Source organism: Tupaia chinensis, unplaced genomic scaffold (assembly GCF_000334495.1).
Source record: "Tupaia chinensis unplaced genomic scaffold, TupChi_1.0 Scaffold000407_4, whole genome shotgun sequence".
NCBI lineage: Eukaryota > Metazoa > Chordata > Mammalia > Scandentia > Tupaiidae > Tupaia > Tupaia belangeri.
In genome coordinates, this window is record NW_006159912.1 from 5,167,534 (window position 1) to 5,181,263 (window position 13,730).

The following is a 13,730-nucleotide window of genomic DNA, read 5'->3' on the forward strand; positions in this document are numbered from 1 at the left end:
TTTTTTTTTTGCAATAGGGACCGTGCACTTGCCAGAGAGAGACAGAGACAGAGAGAGGGGAAGTGAGAGATCACCCCGCAGAGGCAATGACCATGCCACAAACCCTTTCCTCCATTCTCGAGATTCTGGGCACGCATGCGTATGTGCCTGCAGTGATTTTCAAGCTGCCAGGTCTGGGCCTCAAACCGCGGCCAGCCATCACAGGTTGTATTTTTTAGAAATATGTCCAATCCATTTGCCTGTTGTACCCTTACCTTGTTTTGTTGTTGTTGTTGTTGTTGTTTGTTTTTAAATCGCCACAGGGCACATGTACTCTCTAAAGAGAAAGGGAGAGTACCCCCAGGGGTTGTGGTCACACTGCAGCCCCCTCTCTGCTTTTTGTCCTACTAGGATTTTAGGCCCACGTGCACAAATTCTTGGTGTGTTTTTTAAGTAGCCAGAGCCAGGGATTGAAGTACAATTGGTCTTGCGGGATTTGGCTCTTTTAACCACTAGGCTCCTGGACTGGCCCTATACCCTTACCTTTTAACTTAAAACTAAACCTAATTCAAATGTCATGAAATATTTTTGAAAAATTTTTTTAGATACACAAATATTTATCATTCTATGTTGGACTCCAGAGTTAGAAGACATGAATATTTTCAATTTTTTTGTTACTAAATATTTTATTAAGTTTATATCCCGTGGGTATTTACAGTCAATGCTATGGGAAAAGAGTTAATATAAAACATTACAATAGTATTACTGACAATAGTTTATCAGTATTATCTTAATTCTCTTTGATCATTTCTCTCATTCTTCAGATTCTGTTTTTCTCAAATTATCAAACTTCTTTAAACATAGTGAATCTGTCATATTAAATTTCTTTCTGATATTTCATGTCTGGCTGTTTCGCCCTCCCCCCTGGGAGGATGACCATGTTGCAATCCCTTCTCCTCCATTCTCCTCTCGGGATTTTGGACACACATGCACATGTGCCTGGCATGAGTTTTAAGATGCCACATCTGGGCTTGAACTGCAGGTGACTACTTGGGAGTCCAGTGACATAACCATTATGCCATCTACTGGTCCCAATTCCAAAATTTTTAAGAACACTTTTGAGTTTGAGATAAGGGAATTCTGGAATACTATAAGCCTTGTACCATCTTAATACAATTCCAAAGATTCAGATTAAATTATTTATGTGAAGCTCACCTGGAATACTTGTACTTACCATATTGCTAGAGGTTCACTCCCTTTTGTATATATCTTTTTTTATGTTCCAAGTAATGTATGGAGAGAATGTCACCACTTGGCAGTCCTTTGATTCTAGTATATGACCTTATAGTTTTGCAAGGGCACTGATTGTTCTCTTATTAACCCCTTCTAAAATCAACAGGTTTCTCTAGGCCTAAATGCTCAACTTGGATTTCTGGGTTTTCTTGGATTTGACCTATTTAGTGGAAATCATCTTTTTTGCATTTTCTGTGCTTCCAAATAACACTTAAAATTAATCTTTATATTTTTATAGATTTTTCCTTTGATGTTCTTTTTTTTTTTTTTTTTCCCCTTTTGATTGCCAGAGGGCTGGTCTACTCTCTTTGATTTTTATAACAATGATTTGACTTTTCTTATAAAAACTATAAAAGTATGACTATTTTATGGTAGTGATAAAAACTGTAATTGAAATTGTGCAAAATACTTGTTCCATGTTTTCCAGTTCTCTCTTAACTGTCTTATTTTCTTATGTTTTAGCCCTAGTGTGAGCAATTGACTTAATAAAAATGTCCGTTTTTCTCTTGTTATCTGATAACTTCTTAATGACAACTAACAGCTTTTGTGAGAGCTGCACCATTAGCACTAATGGATAGTAAGGACAACTGATATGGCATGGGAAAGGTTAAAGATGACTAGTGACCCTTTGGCAAATCTGCTTACCACAGAACTGAATAAGTACCGTGCTGATTTGAGTTATAGGTCATACCAGATTTCTCACACGTTCGTTCAGCTGTCTTACAACCAGAGTTCAGTTCTGTACAGTCCTCTTGTAATGATTAATTGGAGATTTAATGAACTTTTTAGTTTAGATGCGTCAAATTGTGAGGACATTCAATTTGTTGTCTCCATTAGATAAACTTTCATTTCTCTATTCTTAAGTTTTGCTTCGCCTTAATAATTTTTCATATATACTTGAGGAAATTCTTAGGTATGTGCACACCCTGTCTGCTAAAATCAAATGAATAGGTAAGTTACTGTGAGATCATTTAAATTTCTAAATATGGTATATAAGAACTGGCAACTGGCAACTTTATAGATTATTTCTGGACACTAGTGCTTACAGATGTACTTGAGTCTTAAACGACAACAAATTCATCCTGAAAGTAAAAGTCTTTGATAAAACACAGAAAATTTCCCTCACTCTCTCCTCACCTTCTTCTTGGCATAATTAGTAATTTGTAACTTTCTATCCAAATTTCAGATTTGATTATTGTTAAATTTTGGGTGTAGATTTTGTAAATAAGATGACTCTATTGTTAGTCATAGTTTTTTTTTTTTTCCTTTCTTTCTCTTTTCAAAGAGATACCAAAAACTTTTCATGTAATATGAGCCTTTGACTATAACATATATGTTGTATTCCCTCTCTTTGTGGATCATTTCCCTCCTTCCCTTACGTTAACTTTTACCATTGTCTTGTGGTTTACTTTGGTACATTACTTTCCACTTTTTCATGTGCTCCAGTTCTTTTAGTTTTATTCTATTCATTGGTATAAGAGCATGAAATAATAGGCTCAGGGGCAAATGCAGAGGATATACATCCAAAGACGTTAGAACTAAAAGGCATTCCTTTGATAAAGGGATAGCTGTGTTTAAGTGGAAGCATCTCCATTAGCATTAATGGAGTAAGTACATCAGCTGAGGCATCTCAGAGGTTAATCGGGCTTCCTGGCCAGCTCTTGACATCAATACACTGTGGCGCCTGATTCTCTTGGTCCTTCAGAGGCTTACTTGACAACACTCTCACAGACTTTGTGTAAGTCATTTCTAGTGAATTATTGAAACAAACGTTTGGCTGCTAATTGAGGAACGCTAATGTGTTTTATAATCACTGCAGTTTGAGTTTTTAGCACTAAACAAAACAGTTACAATTGATTTGTGGCTTTTTCTGTGTTTCATTCTGCTCTAAGTTATGTCTTTTTGCTTAAAATTCAGCAGATGGCTTTGCTGGTCATTTTATTTAAGTATTTATTAGGATACATTATTATAGTTTCTAGTCCCTCCACCCCCAATCAGGCAGCTCTGTTTTATATTCATGAACTGTGAGATCATAAGTCATAACAGGAATAAATTATATGGCAGTATAGGGTAATGGTTAAAAATCAGACTCTGGGGACAAACAGGTTTAGTTTTGGTTTTTACTTTGCTCTGTCATTCGGTAGATGTTTAAGCATCTTTTTGATCTTTCTTAGCTTCAGTTTTCTCTTCTTTAAAATTCAGGTATTTGAGGAAGTCTAGAGATCATTTCTGTTAAGAGCTCTGACCAGTCTGCCATCCATAGTAAAAATATCACAGAATATAACTGCAGTAAAAGAATGTATATATTACTAGTGTTATTTATTTGGTGTTAATGGAAAATTATTTAGAAAATATTTTTTTCCACATTGGAATTTGATTGTTGCTTGAGTCATATTTTATCCTTGATGAAGAACCTGATTTGTATACAATTTAAAAGTTAAAATTTGAAATACCATGATGTGTAATAATTTATATTTAAATATTTAGCTATAGCATATGCCAGAATATATGCAGGTGCATTAAAAAGTTTGTGGAAAAACTGAATTAAAGTATGAGTTTATTTTGGGTCAAAATTTTGGAAATTCATGCATAGGTTTTTCATAGTGTGCATTTTCATGAAATTTTAGAACATCCTCTTATAGAGCGTATTTTTCCCACCCATCATTATTTTAGGAAAGAAGATTAAGTTGAATTTTTTTAGCAAAACTTTTTGTCACATGAGAATAGGAAAATAAAGTGTGTATATTATTTAATACTTACATAATTTTTAGTATGTCTATGTAATATGACTGTTTTGGCTTTAATGATGAGACTCTTATTCAGTGATTTATGACTCACAATTTTCTGTTTTAGCTTTTTTGTTACTTTAAAAAATATTTTTATTAAGGCATGTGAGGATAATTATATGAAATTTACACATAAGGAAATGTACTTTTACATGAGTTAGTTTTACTTATTTGCTTTGAATGAAATGGAACTAAAATGTAATTATAAAACATCTTAAGTTATCTTTAACTGAAATGGTATATTAGATGCAATACATTGTACTGTTTTCTAGAGCCCTCTTAGCTAATTTTATATGATACTTCATTAATTTATTAATTAGTATCTTGGATAGAGACTATATTTCTCCAATTTTGGTGTACTGAATTTTATGACAGCATATTATAGATTTACTTCAAAAGCATGGTCTTCCCCACATATGTAATCTACCAACATTTCAGTGTTGTTTGTGCTAGAAAATAGATATGAAAATGGTTTTAATAATATTTTTAAAAAGTGAACATTACATAATTCCTACTCCTTAGTATGTCATGTATTTTTTTCAAGTGTATTTATTTCTTCCATCAGTGAGAATAGGGCAGGCATCGCTAACAGGATTCCCAAGCCACAGTCCACCCCAGCCTTAGCTAGTCCCAGATTACAGGCATCAGAGAAGTCTCCATTTGTGAACCTGGGACCTTCCCGTGTGGGTCAGACTCACAGAGTATTGTACTACCACTGCACCACCTCCTGGCCCCATTTTGTCATGTATTTTAAGATGTATTCATGAAAGGGAGAGCACAAGAGAATTTTTAAAAAATAAATATGTAATTGTACCTTTATGTGAGATAGTACTCTTTAATTGTTAAGTTATATCTTTATTCCCAACATGTTCTGAGTACTTTATTGATGCCATTTCATCAAACTAATACTGATATTCTAACTAAAATTCAAGATCGTGTTAAAAATCAGGTTGAGGGACCAGCAGTTAGTGTAATGACTGTCGCTGGACTCCCACGTAGTCGACCGCGGTTCACGTCCCGGACTCGGTGGCTTAAACTCACGCCGGGTGCGTGTGCATTCATGCCCAAGATCCCAAGAGGAGAATGGAGGAGAAGGGATTGTGGCATGGCTATCTCCCCTGTGGGGTGATTTCTCGCTTTCTATCTCTCTGTCTGTCTCTGTCTGTCTGGCTGGTGAGTGCACGTGCCCTGTAGCAAAAAAACTTCTTCTTCAAAAAAAATCAGGTTGAATTTCTATGTTTACTGGCATACAAAGATTATAAGAGAATAAAGAATTTAATGTAATGAATAGTGGCATGAATAGGATGCATATTTTTATTTAGAACCAAAGTACTGATGGAATGTCATACATTTTACTTTTCACTGTACAGACATTGAAAAGTGGTCTGACAATGGTTGGGAAAGTGGTAACTCAGCTGACAGGCACGCTGCCCTCAGGTGTGACAGAAGATGACATTGCGATTCATAGTAATTCACGACGAAGTCCTTTGGTCCCAGGCATCATCACAGTTATCGACACCGAAACAGTTGGAGAGGGCCAGGTAAGAATTTTCAGTGCATGCCTTGTGTGTTACCTGCAGGATTGGGAGGACTTCAAATCACGATCAATCAGAATCTTATTCAACATGAAAAATTGTATAATTTCTGTTATTATTTGGGAACCATCATCTTCTACTTATGACATAGTACTATTACAGCATGTGCACGTCCCATGCATTTTAAAATACTTATATTTTTGGGATAACAGTTGGCATGGTAGTTGCAGCAGCCAAATCCCACATGGCCAACTGTGCAGTTCTGGTCTGGGATCAAGTGGCTTAAGAAATGTGCTGGATGCTTATATGAGCCTGTCCAGAATCATCGAAAGAGAAATGGAGAGGGCGGATTACAGTGTGGCCTTCCCTCATGGGGCTGATTTCTTCCTTTCCTGCTCGCTCTCTCTCTCCAGCAAGCACATGTGCCCTCTAGCAAATTAAAAAAAAAAAAAAAAAGAGTTATATTTTTCAAAGCAATAAGATTCTCACACTATAATACTGTCTTTCTTTTATTAACATGAACCTGGTTTTTGTCAATAAGTCATTTTTGTCTCTGATAAATAGTTTAGATGGAATACAAAGCAGTTTTTAGATTATGTTGGATTGAATTAAAAAGACTGCAGTGGTTAATACAGATTTATCACTTTTAGCCCTTTCTACTGTTGTTTAATCTTAGCTGTAATATTTTTCCTTATACATCTCAGGAGCTAAAGCTAAGATTATATTGACTTTTGCTGGTTAAAGCTACTGATAACCTATTTAATAAAGATATTTTAATGTTTAAAGTGGTAGTGTACAAAATCAGATTCACCGTCTTTCCGATGCTGTATTGATTAGTTTGATTTTATGGTGATGGGATCATTGTGTGGTAACTGCATTAAGCAAAAAAAGATTTGATTGACTTTGTGTCCATTTTTATCTGTGTTTCTTTCATGTTTTATTTAAAAATCTTTCTTGGCTAGGATTAGTTGAGTGGTATGATTTGGGTTTTACACATTTATATAATTGAAGTTGTAGTGTGGCAAAATATCTAATAGATACAAAGTGCTTCAGGATGATGACATGAACTTGAGCTAGTTTTTGCCCAGAAACAGCTGTTACTCATAATAATTTAGTGGTTTCTGGGATATTTTGTTCATATGATAAGGGTTTATGCACCTTGTATCAGTTGTTGTGCTTTGATTTTTTTAATATATTCAGAGCATTAATATATAACCCTAAGTAAGGGTTCACCATTTATATTTGTGACTTCCATAAAGAGAAAATTCAGACTCGTATGTAGTAGTGTAAGGCTTCACTGTGGGCCATAATTAATATTCCTTCTTACTAGGTAGCTTCTGTTTTTATTATTGCCATCAAATTGAGTATCAATTCTAATTATATTGAAAAGAGATATATATTAATACAGAGTTACGATATGAGAATCTTCAAAAAGTTGATGGAGAAGGGACCAGCAGTTGGCATAATGGCTGTCGCAGGACTCCCATGTAGTTGACTGCACTTTGAGTCCCAGACCCAGTGGCTTAACCTCACACAGGTGCGTTTGCATGCGTGTGTGCCCAAGATCCCAAGAGGAGAAAGGAGAAGGGATTGCGATGTGGACATCTCCCCAGCGGATGATTTCTCGCTTTCTGTCTCTCTGTCTCTGTCTTTCCGGTGGGCTCACGTGCCCTATAGCAAAAAACTCTCAAAAAAATCCAAAAAGTTGATATATTATGAAGAACACTGCATGAATTACAATTTTTTTTTTTTTTGGGAGAGGTTTTTTTTTTTTTTTGTGTGTGTGTGTGTGTGTGTGTTTTTGGGTTTTTTTTTTTTTTTTTTGTCTCAGCCTCTCCAAGTCCCTGGGATTACAGGGGCACCCCACTGTCTTTAGGTTGAAGTGGGAATCAAATCCCGGCTTTTCATGTGGTCCCAACCTGCAGAGCACAGCATCTTAGCAATAGCAGTGTACACCACCACAACCAGACCTAAGTTTGCTGTTATTTGGACTTTCTTTGTGTCCTCTCCCCTTTACTCTGGAATCCAGACGTAGCCATTACACTAACTGCTGGTCCCATGAATTACAATATTTTTTGTACCAAAGTGAAGTGGCATGCTAATTTTTATTTTCAGTGAACTTTTTGAAGTCCCTGTGTATATGAAAGGAAGTCTTATAAGGTCAAGATCAAAACAGAAAAACAGGCAAAAGACAACTATTTCATCAAAAAGATAAGATATATACAACTGGTATAAAATCTATACCCATGATCACAAAACTGCAGATTAAAACCACTGTTAGAGGAATCAGCAAATGGAGTAATGGTTATGTCACTGGAGTCCCACCTAGTCACCTGCAGTTCAAGGCCTGGACCCGGTGGCCTAAAACTTATGCTGGATGTGTATGCATGTGTGTCCAAAATCCTGAAAGGAGAATGGAGAAGAGATTGTGGAGTGGCCATCCCCTCTGGGGTTGATTTCTCACTTTCTGTCTCTCTGTCTCTGGCGAGTGCACGCTATATAGCAAAAAATCTCTCTCTCAAAAACAAAACAAAACAAAAACAAAAACACTTCTAGGGACTCTTTTTTTCCTTTTAATTGCCAAAGAATACCTGCATTTTCCAGAGAGAGGGGAGGAAAAGGGAGACAGTTTAAGTAAGTACCTATTATCGGAGTATGGTCATGCCACAATCCCTTCTCCTCTATTTCTCCATCCTGTTGACATTTTGGCACATGCATACATATGTGCCCTGAATGTTTTTCAAGTCACCAAGACCAGGTGACTATTTTTTTTACCTACCAGAATCTGATAAACTTAGAAGATTGTAGTATATTCTGTACTTTAAACTTTTAAATAAAAGATATGCACATTAAAAGAAATTGGCAGAGGGACTGTGTTTGCTCAAGAGAGAGATACGCTGCAATTCCCTCTCCTCCATTTTTCTCCTTTTGGAGAAAACATACACATGTGGTTGGTGTGTTTTTTAAGCCACTGGGTCCCGGACTTGAACTATGCAGTTGACCATGTGAGACCCGCTGCCCCAACCAGTAGATAGATCACAGACTGGCTGTGAATTTTAATTTTGAAAGAAATTACATGCTTAGTAAGATACACGTGTCCACATACTTTTCACCCTGCTTCCTCCCACTTCCCCTAAATGGTGACAGCTTATATAGCTGTAGTTTATTATGATGTAATAGCCAGAAGATTGATGCACAGAATACTATTAGTAGGCTGTTGACCTTATTCTGTTTTCATCATTCATTGAACACACATTCATCTGCATGTGCATTTAGGTGTGTATAGTTCTATGAAGTTTTATTCTGTGTGCAGATTCATGTAATCACCATTACAGTTAAGATGCAGAACTTGGGGCTGAGTGGTGGAACAGCTGAACCCACATGAGAGAGGTCCTGGGTTCACATCTTGGTACCTCCCTGTACTTACTGGGTGTACACTTGTGCCTGTGGTCTAGACTAATGGGAATGGGAGTGTCTTGGTATTCACAAGCTTTTGGTGGTGTCTTTCTCTCTTGTTCTCTCCTGTCCCCCATGGAAGATATAAATAAATAATAAAGAAGCATTAAAAAAGATATAATTCTGTTCATCAACATTTACCTCTTTGAATGTATGCTCATCACTCACCATACCTCCATCTCTCTCTCTTAACAATCACTACCCTGTTCTCCATCTCTGTATTTATGAGAATGTTTTATAAATGTAATTACATAGTATATGACATTGTAAAATAGATGTTTTTACAAAGGATATTATCCTTAAAGTTCATTTACTTTATTGCACCTAGTTCACACCTTCTAATTACTCTGTTGTATTCCATTTTTTGGATGGATTTGTTCAACCCTTCTCTTACTGAAGGTTATTTGCATTGGCCCTAACAATTTTTAAAATTTTTTTGGAGAGTTTATTTTTTTGCTATAGGGTGTGTGCGCTCCCCAGAAAGACAAAGAGAGACAGAGAGACAGAAAGTGAGAAATCACCCCCCGGGGGGACGGCCACGCTGCAGTCCCTTCTCCTCCTTTTTCCTCTCGGGATCTTGGGCACACACGCACATATGCCCGGTGTGAGTTTAAGCCACCGGGTCCGGGACTTGAACCGTGGTCGACTACATGGGAGTCCAGTGACATAGCCATTACGCTAACTGCCGGTCCCCCTAACAGTTTTTACCATGAATAAAAAAGTTGCTATGAACATTTGTTTAAAGGTTTTTATGTGGATGCATGTTTTCACTTCTCTGTTAAATGCACAAGAGTATGATTGATTAGTCACATTTAACAAGGAGCTACCTAAATGTTTTCCAGAATGATAGGTATACTGTTTTACATTCCCAGCACTAAAGCATGTTAGACAGATTTCTCAGCTCAATCTAAGGAAGATGAGGTAGTAAAATTTCTTTAAAATACTGAAAAACTGTCAACCTCAAATTCTCTATTTAATGAAAATATTTTTGTAAATGAAGGGGAAATAAAGATGTTCTTTGAAAAAAGAATAGTAAGCTAATTTATAACAAGCTATTAAAGAATAGCTAAAGGAAGTTCTACCATAAATTGATAACAATAGAAGACTTGCAAGCCACCTTGTGATCTATTGGTTAAGAGAGCTGGATTCCACATCATCCTGGCCTTATGACTTGATAAACATGTCAAATATATGAACATATGTGCCCACAATCCTGAAAGAATGGAGAGGTGGCGGAGAAGTGTATTTTTGAAAGAAAATATAATAGCACTGCTAGGTTAGTACCACTTCCTAGGTTACTTAAAATAAATTTTAGGAACCAGCAGATGACTTAGTGGTTAAGTCATTAGACTCCCACGTGTTTGACTGCAATTAAGAGTCCTGAACCCAGTGGCTTGTAACTCAGGCTCGGCACATGTGTGTGTGTGCCCAGGATCCCAAGAGGAGAATGGAGAAGGGACTGCGTTATGGCCATCCCATCTGAGGAGTATTTTTTGCTTTCTGTCTCGCTGTCTTTCCAGCGAGCATACACATCCTATAGCCAAAATATCTCTGAAAAAATATATATATGTTTTATACATCTGCATATTATGACCCAGTATTGGCATTTTCAGTTTTCTTTCTAAAATATTAGGTAAACATTAAATAAAACCTTTTATTAAATAGTCGAACAGTATAGTAACAAAGGAAAAATTATATAGAATGTAAATTGTATTCCAGTATACTTATAAGAAATGAAGGGAAATAAATAATAGATATGTAATTTAAGATTCAGTGCTACCTATTTTAATGTATTTCTGCTTTTATGAGTTTTTGGTAATTTCAGTGAAGTAGTATGTCCACATATATGCCAGGAGTTAAAGAGCACAACTTTTGTACTTTAAAATAAAATTTTTCAGGGCTAGTCGGTGGTGTGGTGGTCTGACTTCCACATGGCTGACTGTGGTTCAAGTCCTGGACTTGGAGGCTTTGCTACTTTCCCTCTCTTTTTCTCTCTATCACTTTCTCTCTCTCTGAAAATATTAAAATAATAATAATAAATAAAGTTAAATAAAATAATTTAAAATTTTTTTCCCCCGCACTAAACATGCACATCACTGCCCAGGATCTGGCAGGCTAGATGACTAGAAGGAAGTAGATTGTGGCATGACCCAGACCTTGTGGAGTGTCCTCATCTCTCTCTCTCTCTCTCTCTTTCTCAGACATATCCATGTGCTTTATAATGAGTAAACAAAAAAGCAATTTTTTTTAAAAGAGATTTTGGCTATAGGGCATGTGCTCTCGCCAGAGAAACAGAGAGGCAGAAAGACAGAAAGCAAGAAATCATCCCCCAGGAAGATTGGCCACGCCACCATCTCGTCTTCCCAATTCTCCTCTCTGGATTTTGAGCACACACGCACATGAAACTTGGTGTGAGTTTAAGCTGTTGGGTCCAGGATTCAAACCACGGCTGACAGTGTAGGAGTCCAGAGACATAAGCATTATGCCATCTGCTGGTCCCAAGAAAAAAATTTTAAATAAAAATTTTATTGGCTCTTTTCCGTATTATAAAGCTGTTTGATTGTCTGCTTTGATTGTTTTGGTGATATTTTTTCCCATGTTCTCATGTTATGTTGCAATAATGGGCATAGTTTGTGTTTTTTTTCAGCACAGTGAGAACTCTATTTCCTGTCCTCAGAGAAAGGCTTATGTGATTACATTTTGTAAAGAATTGAAAGTAGTTTTTTTTTTTCTCTCTGAACCTGTACTTGAAGAAGTAATTGTCTCTATTATCTAAACTCTTAGTCAACCACTGTTTTTAGATTTTATTTGAATGATCTGCAAAGGGAATTATTTTATATCTTTTCATATCTAAAGTAAATTCTCATCCTATGCTATGGCCTCCTCAGTATCCAAAAGGATTGATTCTAGGACTCCCTGAGGATATCAAAATCCGAAGATGTTCAAGTCTTTTATAAAATAATGTAATATTTGTGTGTAACGTACAGACATCTTAACTTATACTTTAAATTTTCTCTAGATTACTTACAATTTCATTTAAAAAAATCTGGAACTATGCATAATTGTTATATACTATTGCTTGGGGAATAATGTCAAGAAGGAAAAATCTGTGCATGTTCAGAATAGGAACAGTTGTCGGACTAACTGCACAGGAGTTTTCAGCAACATCACATTTTTAATCTGTAGTTGGCTGAATCCACAGGAGCTGAACTTATAGATACTGAGGTCTGATTGCATTGGCAAGAATAATCTTCCAATGTAGTGGAAGCATGTTATTCAGTCAGGGTTATTGTGGAATAGCTTTATATAATCTTTTTCTCTGTACTTGGTGAGGAAATATTAACCTCTGTTTTTCTTTGTTTTGTGAAGGTGCTTGTGAGTGAGGATTCTGACAGTGATGGTATTGTGGCCCACTTCCCTGCCCATGAGAAACCAGTGTGCTGCATGGCATTTAATACAAGTGGTAAGTCTTTCCCTCCCCCTACTTATATCATCGGCATTTGAGCTGATGATTTTTGGAAATGGAAAATACAACCTATGATATCAGTTTTTCTTCAAGCATTTGTGTATATCACAAAAAGTTAGTCATACTCAGTAAGTCACTATTGTACTCAGTGTGTGATTACTGAATGAATGAACTCACTGTAAAAAGTTAGAACTCCTCTAAAATATAAGTTTCACTAAGTATTCATTGAATAGTAGCAGTAGGTAAACTTTCTTGTTGAGATACATTAATTTTGTATTAAAATTAATCTTTTGGGACCCGCAGACAGCGTAATGGTTACATTGCTAGAACACCACATGGGTGACTATCGTTTGAGTCCTGGTCCTGGAGGCTTGAAACTCACTCCAGGCTTGTGTGTGTGTGTGTGTGTGCCCAAGATCCCAAGAGGAGAATGGAGGAGAAGGGATTGCAGTGTGGCCATCTCAGGGGAAATTTTTTGCTTTCTATCTCTCCAAAAGAAAAAAAAATAACGTTGTATGATATTTATTATAATTTGTATTATATAAAGAACTTCAGAATTCAGTTCATGAAGATTTTTTTTTTTTCCCCCAGGGAGAGAGGTTTTTGCTATCGGGTGTTTAAACTTGCCAAAGAGATAAAGTGACAGAAAATGAGAAATCACACCACACCCTAGGGGGGATGGTCACAGTACAATCTCTTTTCCTCCTCTTGGTATCTCCTCTTGGTATTTTGTTTGTTTATTTGTTTTGTTTTTAGAGGTTTTTGTTATAGGGTGCTTGCGCTCACCAGACAGACAGAGAGAGACAGAGAGACAGAAAGCGAGAAATCACTCCCAGGGGCAATGGCCACGCCGCAATCCCTTCTCCTCCATTCTCCTCTTGGGATCTTGGGCACGCACGCACACGTGCCCGGTGTGAGTTTTAAGCCACCGGGTCCGGGACACGAACCACGGTCGACTATGTGGGAGTCCAGCGGCATAGCCATTACACTAACTGCTGGTCCCGGTATTTTTTTTTTTCTTTCTTTTTTTGGAGAAATTTTTGCTATAGGGTGTGTGCACTCACCAGAGAGACAGAGAGAAAGCGAGAAATCACCCCATGGGGTGGGGATGGCCATACTGCAATCCCTTCTCCTCCACTCTCCTTTTGGGATCTTGAGCACGCATGCACACGCGCCTGGTGAGTTTAAGCTTCCAGGTCCGGGACTCGAACTGCA

At 36.9% G+C, this 13,730-nt stretch overlaps 1 protein-coding gene across 2 annotated transcripts in view; it reads left to right on the forward strand.

Moving 5' to 3' along the window:
- The window catches only part of BCAS3 (BCAS3 microtubule associated cell migration factor), a 341,361-nt gene that overhangs the window by 148,648 nt on the left and 178,983 nt on the right, over positions 1–13,730 (forward strand). For both annotated transcript variants that reach the window (XM_006154459.3, XM_006154460.3), the window contains exons 13-14: positions 5,429–5,599; positions 12,419–12,512. In XM_006154459.3, coding sequence (XP_006154521.1) covers positions 5,429–5,599; positions 12,419–12,512 — 265 coding nt within the window. The remainder of the gene's footprint in view (positions 1–5,428; positions 5,600–12,418; positions 12,513–13,730) is intronic.